Genomic DNA, 15,410 nt, shown 5'->3' on the forward strand with positions numbered 1-15,410 from the left:
ATATATATATATATATATATATATATATATATATATATATATATATATATATATATATATATATATTTATTTATTTATTTTATTTTTTTTTGACTGCTTTTTTCATTTTCTTTGTAAATATAGTGTAGTTTTAGGTATTACTTATTTCCAGTTAGTCATTTTAAGGGTTTAACTTAAACTTACGGTATTCATTTAATTGCCAAGGCAACTTCTCTAATTTTCATATATATATATACTGCCCTACAAAGCAAAAAGGCAGTAACTGCATTTTTGGTCAAAAATGAGTTATTATCATTTTCATGACATTCAAGGCATCCTTTGTTATGTGACAAAACATCTTATCTCAAATGTGTGTCGTTTTGGAGAAAAATGGTAGTCGTTTGTACAGTAACTGCAAAAAGCCCTCGTGAAACAAAGCATGAGTACAGTAACATCCATTACTGTGTTCTTGTTATGTTTTACCTAACAAAAAAATAACCGTGTTGCTGCGCAGTGAAGTTACTGTTGCCATGGTGAACACACACAGATGATTTTGCGGCATCTTCACGGGTAGTGTTGTCAAAAGTACCGGTACTTCGGTACTGAAATTTTTTAAATGTGACGATACCAGCATTTCTGTAATAGGAGCTGCAGTTGCTTCTATGTTTATCTAAGTGCATATTGACGTAGCCGGCATATACCACGATATAGTGTCTGTGTATAATATATTAAACCGCAAAAAGACAATTTAAACATTAACCCTGCATGTTCTGCTTGTCTCTGTGAATGAATGGCGCAGATGCGCGGTATTTACGGTACCTCTCTCTCTCTCTCTCTCTCTCTCTCTCACACACACACACACACACACACACACACACACACACACACACACACACACACACACACACAAGCATGAGTGACGCTCGCGCTGTTTTCAGTCTCTGCTGCCTCACGATATGATGGCATGATGAAATTCATATCCAGAGCCGCTCTGAGAGTCACTTCATGAGCATTTTACCGTTTAATTTGAGAAAAACTATCGTCATATCATACACACACAGAAACTCAAAGGTCTTCACGGCAACCCGTCAAAATAAAAGTTCGGTTTAACTTGAAGAAATTGACAGAAATAATTATATTAGGCTACTGTACAGTAGATTTAGCCACGTCTCCATGTATTAAAAATACTACTACTACTACTAAAAATAATGTGTGCATAGAGGGTTGCTTAATTTTCACTTGATTTTTTTATAAGCAATATTTACGTTTAAACAGCATGTAGCCTTCAATGCTTATGTATTATTTACTTATGATCACCGTCATAAATATTTTTTTTTCCCAAACAGTTAAATAAAATAGAAAAATTTCAACAGATTTTGCTGTGGTACCGAAATTGGTACCGAGAACCGTAAAATTTGAATGGTATCGGTACCGACTACTGGAATTTTGGTATCGAGACATAGGCCTACTCACGGGACGGTTTTAACATTTGCGATTTCACCCTTCTAACTTCACACAAATTAGAAACACGTAGGCAAAATGATTTTGTTTTGCTCCAAAGAAAAGTTGTTTTGCAGTGCTTTAACATTAATGTGATTTGTAGGTATAGCAGATACTACATTACAGATACAGAAACACCCCCAGACACACATTAATCTAATACTCACACATAATAATGTGGTCCTTTTTAAAATAAATGGTCCCCATTTGGACCTTGATACAGCTTAGCAATGTGCGACTTTAAGCAGCCGTTTCAGCACCAGAACAGCTTCCGGGTGGAAAATATTGACCTAAAATGGTCAAATTAGTTTGGGATTGGTATATCCATGTTCAGGAAAACAAATGGTTCCAATTAATTCAAATACAGTGTATCTAACACACCCAGAGCCCAAGTTGTGGCAAAATAGTTTTTGGAGAATCTGTAGTTACTGCTTTTTTCCTTGGTATGGTGCCACGTTTTTAGTAAGTAATACAAAGCAAGAATACAGTAACTGCAAAATAGGGGTAAAATATCAAATTAAATGTGAGGATTGATATGTACAAAGAATAAGCTAACATAAAGTAACAAAACAGCCACATGTCCAATAATCTACCTACAACTACTTAGGCTGGATGACAGGATAACTTTAAAGTCATTTTTCTCAGTTCTGCACTCTGCGTAGTTACTGCCTTTTTGCTTTGTAGGGCAGTATATATATATATATACATATATATATATATATATATATATATATATATATATATATATATATATATATATATATATATATAATAATAATAATAATCCTGTTACATACTGATGATGTTTGTGGAATGTCTTCAGACACTAAAGCTCCATACGTTGCTACGTTACTGTGTCTCAAACCAGATGCATGACTCATGTCTCATGACTCTTTCATTTTTTGTTGTTTTTTACTTTCTTTTGCAGAACATGACAAGCATCGTCTATGCAAGAGCACAGAGTACATGAATTTGCACTTCAAAGTCAAATGGTTCCACAACGAGTACGTCCGAGACCTGCCTGCCTTTAAGGGAATTCCTCCGGAGTATTCCCTGTAAGTATCCCATGTTTATTTCCTCCTCTCTCGCTCTCTTATAGTATTAAAACCATTGACTTCCCCTCTCATGTTACCCTCTTATGTAAAAAAAAAAAAAAAAATCATTCCATTGTTTACACAGTTTGTAAACAATGTTTACAACAGTTTACACAACTCTATACCTTACACTTCTATACTTCTATATATATATTTGGCAATTAGACAACCAAACCTATATTTGGTCACACTTTACAATAAGGTCATACTTGTTAACATTAGTTAATGTATTAACTAACATTACCTAACAATGAGCAATACATTTGTTACAGTATTTATCAATCTTTGCTATCATGAGTTAATAAAAACACAGCTGTTCATTGTTTGTTCATGTTAGTTCACAAATACAACAAAATAATGTTAACAAATACATTGTTTGATTTTAATAATGTATTAGTACATTTTTAAATTAACATTAACTAAGAATAAAAAATGCTGTATAAATATTTTGTCCATACCTAGTCCATGTTAACTAATGTAGTTAACAAATGTTAGCAAATGAAACCGGTTACACTTTATTTTAAGGTGTCCATTTTACAGTGTAAATATACATTTTAGCGCTCATGTTTCCCGGCTGGATGAGCCTTTCCTCGGCTAAGTTAGTTCTTCTGACGTTCGCCGCTGACGGTAGTGATTAAACATGAGATTCGTCTTGTGTAGACCTAACGGGCGATCTTTGGTCTCGTGAATATATAATTCGTTCCCTGTCAATCGTTTTGGGTGAGGGCTAAGTTTAGTTTCATATTAACGTTATAGGCTATTTACTGTTGTAATGTTAGACTAGAGCGCTGCATTTGGAGATTTTCCAACAAACTCTGACGTACTCTAATGTAAACATCCTTTATTGATATGCAACTACCACAAACCTCATGAAAATCACATACAAACCATAGAACAGTAGTCAACTTTTGAAGTGGATCAAAACCTTTCATCAAAGTCATACATGAATTTGAACAATATACCCGTCAGAGATGCTCACAAGTCTCTGAGCTAGAGTCCAAGTCAAGTCTCAAGTCTTTGAGCTAGAGTCCAAGTCAAGTCTCAAGTCTTTGAGCTAGAGTCCAAGTCAAGTCTCAAGTCTTTTGTGGTTATAATAAGTGTTGCATCACGTACAGCGACCCATCCAGGCTGCTTAGAACACTGCATAGCTATATATAAGCTATACATCTGAAACCACAAGGTTCTGAATTGAAAAAATGGTACTCAGGGTATCAAGAAAATATTGCAAAATATTGAAAAATTTATAAGCAATAACTAACTTTTTTTTCACTTACAGAGCACGTCCATGTAATGTGCACTGCCTATGCAACTAATCATAGCTAATAAACTACTGTAAGTCAACACATCCCAGACTCTCAAACCAGTGTAACGTTATAACTAAATGAAACTGTAACGTTACATGATAAACAATAATCATGTAACCTGTTTGCAGACAACGTTAATAATTAATGTGATGGCAGCCAGCAGCATGTAAATGATTACGTTAATCGACCACCACAAGTTTTGCACCACAAACGCTCATTTATATTTCATAAGGAAGACAGTCGGAGTTAACCTCCCGTAACATTAGGTCGTAGCTAAAGCAAGAAGCAAGCTAAAGGTAGATGGTCAGTGCTGAGCTAAACATGTTTACTGACCTATCAGGGTGCGTTTTCAGATGCCTGATAAAATTAGATGTGGTTGAGCCAGAATCTTTTATCTTGATACCACATATTTTGCATTGAGCACTTCTTTTGTTTAGGCTGTCTTGTTTGAAGTTTTTAAACCCAAAGCTTACGATGAATGGCACAGCAGCGGCCGGTGCAGTCGACATGTTTGTTGTCCTCTCATGTGTGGCCGCGCGCTGCAGATACGTAGTACGTCACGTGTTACGTAGGCAGGTTATAGGTAACGATGGGAGTGGAATAACAGCAAGCTCATCAGACGTTTCCTAAAAATAAACGTTGTTCACGAGTCCCGCAGCTCGAGTCCGAGTCCAGTCTGAAGTCTTTCGAGGATGAGTCTCAAGTCGAGTCTGAAGTCACAGTGTGTGCGACTTAAGTCGCATTCGAGTCCGAGTCTCAAACTCGAGTCCCCATCTCTGATACCCGGTCTTGTCTTAGGACAAATTTGATCAACTTTTTTGATCCATTTCAAATGTTGACTACTGTACTATCGTAAGTGTGTGTTTATTAGATTTATGTTTCATGCGTAGAAACATTTCTCTGGTAAGTGAAAACACAGACAGAAAGCACAAGAAGCCGCCAATGGTCACCAGATCGCATAAATCAGTGGATAATGAATAGAAATTATGATTCTGTTGAATAAATATTAAGTAAGCGCATGTAAATGTATCAATATTTCTCCAAGTATACGCACTTTTGGACTAAAAGCCATAATGGATGCTGTTCAGTGCAGCTATGTGAACATAAATAAACTGCAGCAGACATGACTGTATGTGAATGAATGTTGTTATTCTATTCAAATTAACATAAGTTACTGATTATTTTGCACTTCTGACATTAAGAAATTCCTGTCACTGTAACCGAATTTTATAATAATCAGTGGACAAATATCGAAGCTGGATGATTTAATCTTTCTAATAAAACAGTTTGTCTAGATCAACTGCAGTTCTCTGCATAAATTCAAGTAGGCGCCTTGTCTTTCCCGTCGCAGCAACTACGGCTTCACCCACAACCTCTTTCATTTCGTTGAAAAATGACATGTAAAGACAGTCTGACTCGAAGTTTGTTGGTGTCTGTTGGGGCAGTGTGAACATGGCACTTATTTTTCATAAAATTCTAAATCCAATGGCTAACTTGATTGTCTGTTTTTGTTGGCGTCTGACTATGCGGTGTGAATTGGCCTTAAGACAAACCAAGTGCAAATTCTTCAGTCAACACCTTTGCTGAGTATTTTCTGCTTAAAACTGCAGTGAACCAAAGACAGTCTCAAAAACGCGGTCGGAAACCTATTCTACCGGAAACCGCGGTCGGCTATTTTGCATATCGATGGTTCCGCATATAATAAATGAAGCAAGTGTGTAGAGTTGCATTCAAGCTATTTTAAGGCATGAAGAACTATTTTCAGAGGAAAAAAACATTTAAATATGTCATTTTGATTATCAAAGATGAATTTTACGGTATTCAATTATTGACTGCAGGGGGAATTTAAATGTCGTTTGAACTTTGTTCGTCTAGGTTTAAAGCTGTTTGCTAGGATCTGTTTTTCTTTGCAGAAGCTTTGCCTTTAAAGAGCTAATGAAATATTTCAACTTATCGATATTTTGTGTCTAATAGCCATGTAATAAGCGATATAATATACATTCAGTCAGTTTTTGTTTTTGTTAAATAAGGAGCCCTGATCACTCTGTAGGGGTTTATTTTGTGATAATAACCGGCTGGATGCACAAATTAAATTATGTACACTTTTAAGTTTAAGTTAATGAAACAATGTTAAAAATGTATAAACCTATACAAAACAGTATATGTAAGGGATTTACATATACTGTTTAGTATAGGTTTATACATTTTTAACATTGTTTCATTAACTTAAACTTAAAAGTGTACATAATTTAATTTCCAATTTCATCATATTTCATTTATTTATATTTGTTATGCTTTCAAATAATAAAACCGAATTTTACTTCCTCTTAGAAAGTGCCCCTGGTTCACATTTACATTGAATGGTGATCCATCCATTCACAAACCATCATGCATCTGTCCTGGATCCGTAGGTGCACACTGGCCTCTCATTGGCTGCTGTCTGTTGTCAAAAAGTCACTCATTCATTACTGTGAGTTATGAGCGTGGAGAGGCGGGATGACAGACGGGACAGGATCAGGGAAGAGCCACACAGCTGTCAATCAAAAACCACCTCGAGGAGAATTGATTTTGCCATGAGAATGAGACCGCACATGAGAGCTGCTCCGCCCATCATATTTATAACATAACTGACACGAGAAGTGAATTTGCATTTGCTCAAGGAAATACCAGTGTTTGCAAAGCGTTTGCAAAGAGGTTTTAGGTGCATTTAGGTTTAGAATGGAGTCTATAGATGGTTAAAAAAAATAGATTTAATAGACTAATACAATTCAGTTTGCAAATAGATGAGAGAAACATTTCAGTATCTAAATATTATGATGGCATCATCATGCCGATTTTAACATTCTAATCTTACAAATGCATGTCAGAAGGAGATTTTCAAAATTGTATTGTAAATTTCTTACAAAGTATAATGTTAACAAAACCACATCTAGACGACACACCTATCTGACTGAAATTAATTTCTAAATTAAGTCTGAATGGATTTTGTGGGTTAAACAAATCAAGCTGAATTATTTGCCAAGGGGAATTTTATTTTGACTCTTAGCTGTTAAAACCACTTAGCGTGTTTCCTGTCACACGCATCATATTTTTCTCACTTTTAAAGTACTATAATTATTACATTATTCTTATTATATTTCATTTAATTGATTTCAGTTAGCTTTCCTGCCCAAGTACACAAATGAGTTTACAATTGCAACAGGCATTGTGATCAGATGAATATTGTCTGTTTTACATAATTTAACCAGATGCTTGCTTGCTTATTTGTTTATTTATTTACTGGGGGCATGTTTTTTAATGTAATTTTTTTACAAATAGGCACTAGTCTCACATAGAATATGGACCTATCATAAGCTGTGCATGTTTCTGATATGTCTGAGAGAGCGCACTGCTGGAAAACATTGCATTTTAAATGTCATATTTGTGAACAAGCATCTGATAAAATTGCGAAAAATTAATGCATGTACATTTAAACCCATAAATGTCGGCAAGAACATCTGCTAAATGTAGTTCTAACATCCAGGGACATACTGCAAATGAGAAATCGCTGTAGAAATTACACCTAGATGAAAAAACACTCCGTAGATATCTATCTGCAGCTTTCCTGAGCAATCAGGGTCTTATCTGTGAATGTGTGGTTAGGAAACCGTCACAATCCAGATCAATATTTAAGATAGCAAGCTAAATGCCATCATATTAATTCCCTTATTACTGTCAAAAACAGTGAGTTACTGCAAACCGTCTCAATCTGAGTAAACAGCTAGCACAGGTTCATTACATTAGCAGAGCTATTAGTGTGATTCTGCTTGCCACAGGCCATCTACAACACTATACTTGATTTAAAAATATGTTTGTCTCATTTCTGCTGACCAAATACTTGTCTATTGCAAGTGAAATGTTTTCAGAACTATGGGACGATGTTTTTGACGATGTCAAAGCATTTAATTGTTTATTTGAGTAAACAGTGCTGTGCCCACAAGCATGCTTGAATTAGATGTTATTTTTATATGTCCATTTTTTGTTTTAATTTGATTTTTTTTTACCATTTTATGTTTTTTTATACAGTATACAGTACTGCACTGTAAAAGCAAAAGTTGCTGCTTTAACCTTTTAAGTACAATCAACTTAAATTACATTAAATTGACTTAAAAAAAATTGTTGAATCTTGTATAACATAAAAAAGTTGAAAATTGCTTAACTTAATAAGTTAAAGCAATGTAAAAGCTTATGTTGTCATAACAGTATTTAGGTTTAATTTCTTTTATTTTATTTCAGTTTTAGCTATTTTCAGTTTTGTAATTTTACTGTTAAAAAAAAGGCAACATTTAACATTATTGCAACATTAAAGCAAAAATGCTTTAATAGTTTTAGTTAACAAAAATAATCCTGGTTCATATAAAAATTAGGAATTCAACTTTGGCACATAATTTGTTTCTCACATCTCGTGTATGATTAAATAGGGTGAAAAAAAGTATGTATAACATTTTGTGATAGGCTCTTTTCTACAGTTTCAGTCTGAGGCGTCAAAAGCGCTCACATCCAAAGCCTTTATTACACTGCTTTATTCTCTCTCTGCAGGTGGTTTGAGCCATTTGTTATCCAGTGGTTGGATGAAAATGAAGATGTAGCGATGGATTTTGTTAACGGTGCTCTAGAGAGAGATAAAAAAGATGGGGTGAGTTTTTCGTATTGTTACTTTGCTTCAGTAGAGCTTTTCATTTGTAAATTGGCAAATAGTCTAACGCTGCCGTTACCATCTAAACGTCACATTAACGCTAAATGCTGCATTTCTCTTTTGCTTGTATGCTGCCTTCAAAGCGCTCCTGTGAAGTTCCTATTACTATTTGAATTATGATTCGTCAGAATAAAATGAAAGCACAGGATGAGTTTATTTCATCCTCTTTTTTGAAATACCAAAGACGGGACACTTTTTAGTGCAACAACAAAATAAAGTCCAAAGGATATGCTTTGGGTATATGATTAATTCTTGATTTCTTGTCTTAATCATTCTTATTCTGTCCTTATAATAATGAGAAATGTAGCCTGTCAAAACCTTTTAAATTAGTATTTTCGGGCAAGCTATTTGCTGTTATTCATAATCAGTACACAAATGCATGTAGACTAAACTTAAATATAATCAATATCAGTTGCCATGTTTCTTATTTGACACTTCAAACTGAAGTCTTGGCTCAAAATTCTGAGTTTTTACTAGTAAAAACAATACTGTAGCCAGCTAACAGGAGAATGTCCTCAAAACCTTGGCAAACTTTCTCTCTAAGTTATGAACAAATGTTAAAACATAAACATTATTTAAACATCGTTGTTTAATGTTTCAGTTGGACATTCGTCTAAAGTTTTACTCGTTTCAGAGTACATTCAAAATGAACATTCCCATAATGTTTGCAAAATGATTAAATGTTCCCTTAACATTCTTACAACCAATAAACAATGTTTTTAAAACATTTTAAAAACTGGACATTTGAACATTCAGAAATAACGTTTTCATAACTTTACAGGAATGTTAGCAAAATGTCTTGGACAATTTTGTTAGCTGGGTAGTGGCATTCATGTTCATCTCATAAATCCAGTCATTCTGACATAAATTGAAGGCATTTGACCAAGTTTATAACAATTTCAATTCAATATGCTCTCTCTTTGGATAGGATATATTGTTCTCTTGAATGGCATTTGCGCGATGAATGGAATCTGACGTGCTGGTTTACTGGTAAATTGAAAGCATTAGGCTGATGAGTGTTCGTGAAATCAACCGAACAAATGCTTCTGATTGGACTGATGTGAATATGAGCTGCTGTTACTGTAAGGCTGTACAAAAACACACATTTATCCTGCTCAATGTTCCCCTCGCTGACGAAAACAAATCACCGGCATGATTGGTTTCATATGTTAATTTCTTTCACCTGAAACTGGTTGCGGTGAAAACACAAACCATTTAGTACTGTTAATATTGGCCTGCACATTATCCACTGCTGTGATGAACGGCCACATTATTATATGTGATATGTGACACTGACAAATATAATTACACATGAGCATTTTCAGATGCAGATTAGTGTTGCAGAGCAATGAAAACACTGTTAACAGCAGAGCCGGAGTTTATTTATAGGCAGTGCTAGTGCTAAGATTACATGAGCGTAGTGGGTTGCTAACTGTGTTTAGATGTTTAGCTGTACTCGGGTTCAAGTCTTGTGAGATTCAGCTCTACATTAAGATGCTAATGGAGCAGCACTCTGAGTTAATTGTCTAATGATTATTAGGCTTGTGCTCGTTGGCAGAAGCCCCTGGAGAATAAGGGCAGAAGTGCAGGTTAATTGTGTCATAGGTTATGTTGGCAGGCATTCCCAAAGGCTCTGAATCATACCAGAGCTGTCTTCTTAAAAACATCTTCAGTGCTTGCTGGCAGCAGCATCTCATCACAAACCAAAATCATTCCCTGATATTTAATTATAGAATCTTTAGTTCAGCATATTGGTTGTAGGTAGAACCAATATTGAATAGTTCACCCCAAAAAAGTTTACTTTCACTTTCACAACCGTTCAAAAGTTTGAGGTTGGTAAGATTTTTTACTATTTTAAAAAAGGACCAAGACAGAGTAAAAAATACTGTAAAAACAGAAATATTGTAAAATATGATTACAATTTAAAAGAACTGTTTTCTATTTGTAATATATTTTATAATGTAATTTTTGATCCAAAGCTGAATTTTCAGTATCATTACTCCAGTCTTTAGGGTCACATGATCATTCGAATATGCTGATTTGCTGTTCAAGAAACATTTCTGATTATTATTAATGTTTAAAACAGTTGTGCTGCTTCATATTTTTGTGAAAACACTGATAGATTTTTTTCAGGATTCTTTGATGAATAGAAAGTTCAAAAGAACAGTATTTATTTGAAGTAGAAAACTTTACATTATAAATGCTTTCATTGTCACTTTTGATAATTCTTTTCCAAATAAAAGTATTATTATTATTATGAAGTATTACATTCTTACTGACACCAAACTTTTGAACTGTACTGTATATTGTATGGAAAAAAGCATAAAAAAGAAAAGAGAATAATGATATTATGGTGAATTAAAGCTTTAGATTTAGATTTTTGTTTAGATTTTGTTTAGAAAAAAAAAATAATGAAACCCTTCTGGGGTTCTTGAATCACTATATCATTGAAGAACCATATTAAAACTTTATGGAAAGTTAGAATCAGGCTGTAAAACCTTTTCTTTTATTTCTTCTATTATGTTGTAAATGCTGAAATTAAGGGAAACAGAAACATATATAATTGCAATAAAAAAAGATGCCATCCTTTGTATTGTGTGGCTGACATAATCATTAATGTTTTGATTTTTGTGTTATCATTACAGTTCCAGCAGACATCGGAACATGCTCTCTTCTCTTGCTCGGTGGTGGATGTGTTCACGCAGTTAAACCAAAGCTTTGAGATCATTAAGAAGCTGGAGTGTCCAAACCCTCAAGCTCTCGCTCACTTCATGCGCAGATTTGCAAAGGTAAGACAACATCAGATTATAAAGTGTGTCCTTTGAGGCTGTGCATTGTTGATTTTGCATGTTGCAAGTAAAACCGCCTTAAATGCGGTAAAATCATAGCTGCATAGTCTCGGTGGCAGTATAATAAAAGACACCAATCAAAAACAATAATCACTTACACACACAAAAAAAAAAAACTGTTCTTCCACCAAGCAATATTACACTAACTGTAGGTTGTCATATGGTTGCCTGGCAGCTGAGAGCATAAAATGATGAATAGAACAAATGATAGAGAAAAGCTTTGAAACTAGGCATAAATCCAGAATTTTTTAGGGTGTATTTTTATTAGGGTGTTTTTTCACCAAAAGGATTTGTGAATATTAGTTAGTATTCATAGATGCCACCTACGTCACTACAAATAGAACGCCGCCATATTTGCGACCGACTCGCCCGGTATGGCCGCCCAAACTGCCCATTTGAATGAGAGAGAGAGACAGAGATACCTGGAGAAAATTTCTATTTTAGGCTCCGATCCTTATTTTTTACCCCCAGTTTTCTTTAGTCCATTATTATCTGCCCCAGGCTTGCCCCAATTTGCCTTTCATGATATAGAAATACTTAAGTCATAGAGCTTCATGGCGCGCGTTCATGAGCGTCGAGGCGATGTCATGAATGAATCTATGAATCTGCAGCTGTTCGGCTGGCATGAATGAATCTATCTAATCCGTCCATCAGCACAGCCAGAGACATCAGCCGAATATCATAAAAGACTGCCATATCTGTCCGAAAGAACAGATGTTCAATTACAGAGAGAAGGTTTAATACACACAAATATCAAAATGAAAGAATCTTTCGAGTCGAATCTTTTTGAATGATTCGGCTGTGATTAAAAGCTATCAAGAGGTAAGCTCAGTGATTATAATATAACGACTTAAATTGCAGTTTGTTCGTCACATAATGCTATCATATGAATAAATAACGATATTAATATAACGGACGAGTCGTATTAGATCACTTTTATGATACTTTTGTGATGTTTTTTTTTTTTTTTTTTTGTCTTTTATTATTATTATTTTTTGCGTGACAGCCCCCAGTAGGCTAATGTCAGTCATTCACTTCCATTACATCGACAAGAAGAGTCTCCATTAGGCTACATTCAAAAATTTCCCTTTGTCTTCCACGGAAAGTAAACTTAAGGATTTGCACATGAAGGTGAGTAAATGACGGCAGAATTATCATTTTTGGAAGAACTAGTCCTTTAATATGCATTTCAAGTCTGAGATTATGCATCGTCTGCAGAGCTAACGTTAACGTTACTTACACAAAATAACATATAAAGCGCATGTGACGAAGACAATATCTTTATGAACTTCAGAAAAATATTTATTAGATTTAGGTAGGTATTAACTAACAGACAGACAGACAGTTATTTTCAAAACAACCCCAAATCTTACTAACTTACCATGATAAAGTGCATTTAAACAGATCCAACAATAAAATGAAGACAAAACATTATCTGTCGATATCTGTCTATAATGTTGGCCACTGAGAGTATAGGATGGAAATATAATTAACCACAAACCAACATGAGACTTCAAGTCTTTTAAATAAATTATTCTCTCTTCTCTCTTCTTTTGGTATAGAATAAAATACCAGTTCAGGGTTCCTCTTTCGGCTGTTGTTGCAGCCAACTGCACTACATATTGCATTACTGAGACCACCGTGGTCACAAAGATGGTGGCGCAAAGCTACAGTGACGTCATGTGAATCGAATGAATTATCAAATAAATCGAGCAATATTTTGAAAGCACTACCGTGTTACACTTTTAGGGGAAACCTACAGTACCTTTTAAAAGCATTTCTGATCATTATCAATGTTGAATATAGTTGTGCGGTCTCATATTTTTGTGGAAAACGTGCAAGTTCAAATTTGGATCAGAAGTTTTATTCGAAATATATATTTATAACTTTATAAATGCAGTGTGTGTGCGTGTATACTCTGTTACAAAAACGGCAGTATCCAAAATCCTTGTGGGGACATTTTTTGGTCCCTATGAGGAAAACAGCTTATAAATCATGCCAGGTGATATTTTTGGAAAATGTAAAAATGCAGAAAGTTTTTGCCTTGTGAAGCCAGGTGTAAGTTGAGGTGAGAACCCAAACGCAATTTATTTACAAAACAAGATAAACACAAAACAAAAGCATGACAAGGCATGGAAAACTGTAAACTAAAACAGGACCACAAACCAAGACTAGAAAACAAAATACTAGAGCCGGAGCATAGAACAAACATTACTCAACAAAGACACAGGGCAAACAAGAGGGCTTAAATACACACAATACTAATGACAAGACAATGGACACCTGTGAACAATTAATAATAAACCAATTACAACATGACACAACAGACAAGGGAACACATGGCAGGATCACAAGACTAAAACCAGGGGATCACACGACAGATAGAAGACAGGAACAAGAAACAACACTCAAAACGTGACATAAATTTAATTTTTATCCATCAATGTGATTGGATCGAGTAATTGGTCTCGTGACTGTCATCAAATCAAATTTTGCATAGAAAACTTTAACCGCTGGCCTACTCACGGCTGTTGTGGAAGTGCATTCTTCAAGCATCAATTCAATCGATATATCAGCGTCTTCCACTAATATGCTAAGGTATATTTCACATTTCTGCTTACTATGATATTTATATAGGCTAGCCTATCTACAGGGCCTGATATTTGGTGTGAGGTTGGGGGTATTGCGTACAGTGTTAACTCCCTCAATTGACGAGTTCATAATGCGGTGAATTCCTGCTCCCATTTACTTCACAATCACATTATAGAGAGGCGTGTCGCGATCTGTGCACTGCCGCGTCTCGCGCTCGTCATGCATCTAGATTCAGTATGCAGTGCACCTTATGAACCATGGCGTTAACTTGAACTGCATTTCTGTCAGTGCGTGACTACAGCTCATTAATAAACAACGTTTTTTTTTTTTATTGATCCATTTCATACAATCCGTCTTCATTTGGCAAGTGCACATGCGCAGAAACATTTTTCATGTTCAACTTTTGTTTTTTTGTGTGTGGATGCTGCTGATAAAACAGCTTTGCCGAGACTAGAAAGATACATGCATTTGTTTGTTTGTGTGTGTGTGTGTATAACTTCCCTTTTTAATGCACAATTTTCCTTAAAAATTATATTATCAGCACTACAATGCGTGTAAAGGTAGCTATGTAAAATGTAAGGGATGATGTCACCCTTCTAGAACAATGTGCATTTACGTTTAAATTGTAACATATTTAATGGCATGGAATTACAGTGTAATTCGTGTTAGCTCACTATCTTAGGCTTTTTCAGTGCATTAGGTGAGGTAAACTGATAATATTAGTGATTCTCATTTATTTATCAAAACACTGTACTGTTTTGGAGAGAAATTGGGTATTTTTTAATATCTTTATTTAACCCATCTCATGGTGTGTGATGCTGAACTATCGTATGAGTTTCTAAAGGTTTTTTGAATTCGTTGCACAGTTATGAACATTGATATTTTATGTGCAACAATAGCATGCTCAGGCTCCGTGGCCTTACGCCTAATTTTAAATGTTTTTTTTATTATTTTATTTTTTAAACAATATGATTTAAATGGTGATAATCTTTCTGACAAAGAACAAAAGATAATGTGAATTACAGTATGTGCAATGTTCTTTTAATTCATTAATTGAGGTGTACAGTGTTTATTATAAGGGGTAGAATCCGCAGCTCAGTACTCACTCACTACTCATGAGTACTTTTAAATAAGCTACTTTTTTACTTTTACTCAAGTAGTTTTTTGGACAAGTACTTTTTACTCTACTCACACTACATTTTTTGGAATGTAATGGTACTTTTACTTGAGTATGTTTTTTCAGTATTCTTTCCACCACTGATACTCTATACTATATACAGTAGTGTATACACATAACAGATTTTATGACATTTCCAAGAGATTTCAGGCCAGCTTATATATTTTCCTATTGTAAATG

The 15,410-nt window shown here is 34.7% G+C and overlaps 1 protein-coding gene across 1 annotated transcript in view; it reads left to right on the forward strand.

Annotated features, from left to right (window-relative positions):
* Positions 1 to 15,410, forward strand: part of unc13c (unc-13 homolog C (C. elegans)) — a 279,919-nt gene that overhangs the window by 163,974 nt on the left and 100,535 nt on the right. Inside the window, exons 19-21 of the mRNA XM_081373262.1 lie at positions 2,408 to 2,534; positions 8,456 to 8,552; positions 11,258 to 11,401. Coding sequence (XP_081229388.1) covers positions 2,408 to 2,534; positions 8,456 to 8,552; positions 11,258 to 11,401 — 368 coding nt within the window. The remainder of the gene's footprint in view (positions 1 to 2,407; positions 2,535 to 8,455; positions 8,553 to 11,257; positions 11,402 to 15,410) is intronic.

The sequence above is a fragment of the Scardinius erythrophthalmus genome, assembly GCF_964197995.2.
Source record: "Scardinius erythrophthalmus genome assembly, chromosome: 8".
Lineage (NCBI taxonomy): Eukaryota > Metazoa > Chordata > Actinopteri > Cypriniformes > Leuciscidae > Scardinius > Scardinius erythrophthalmus.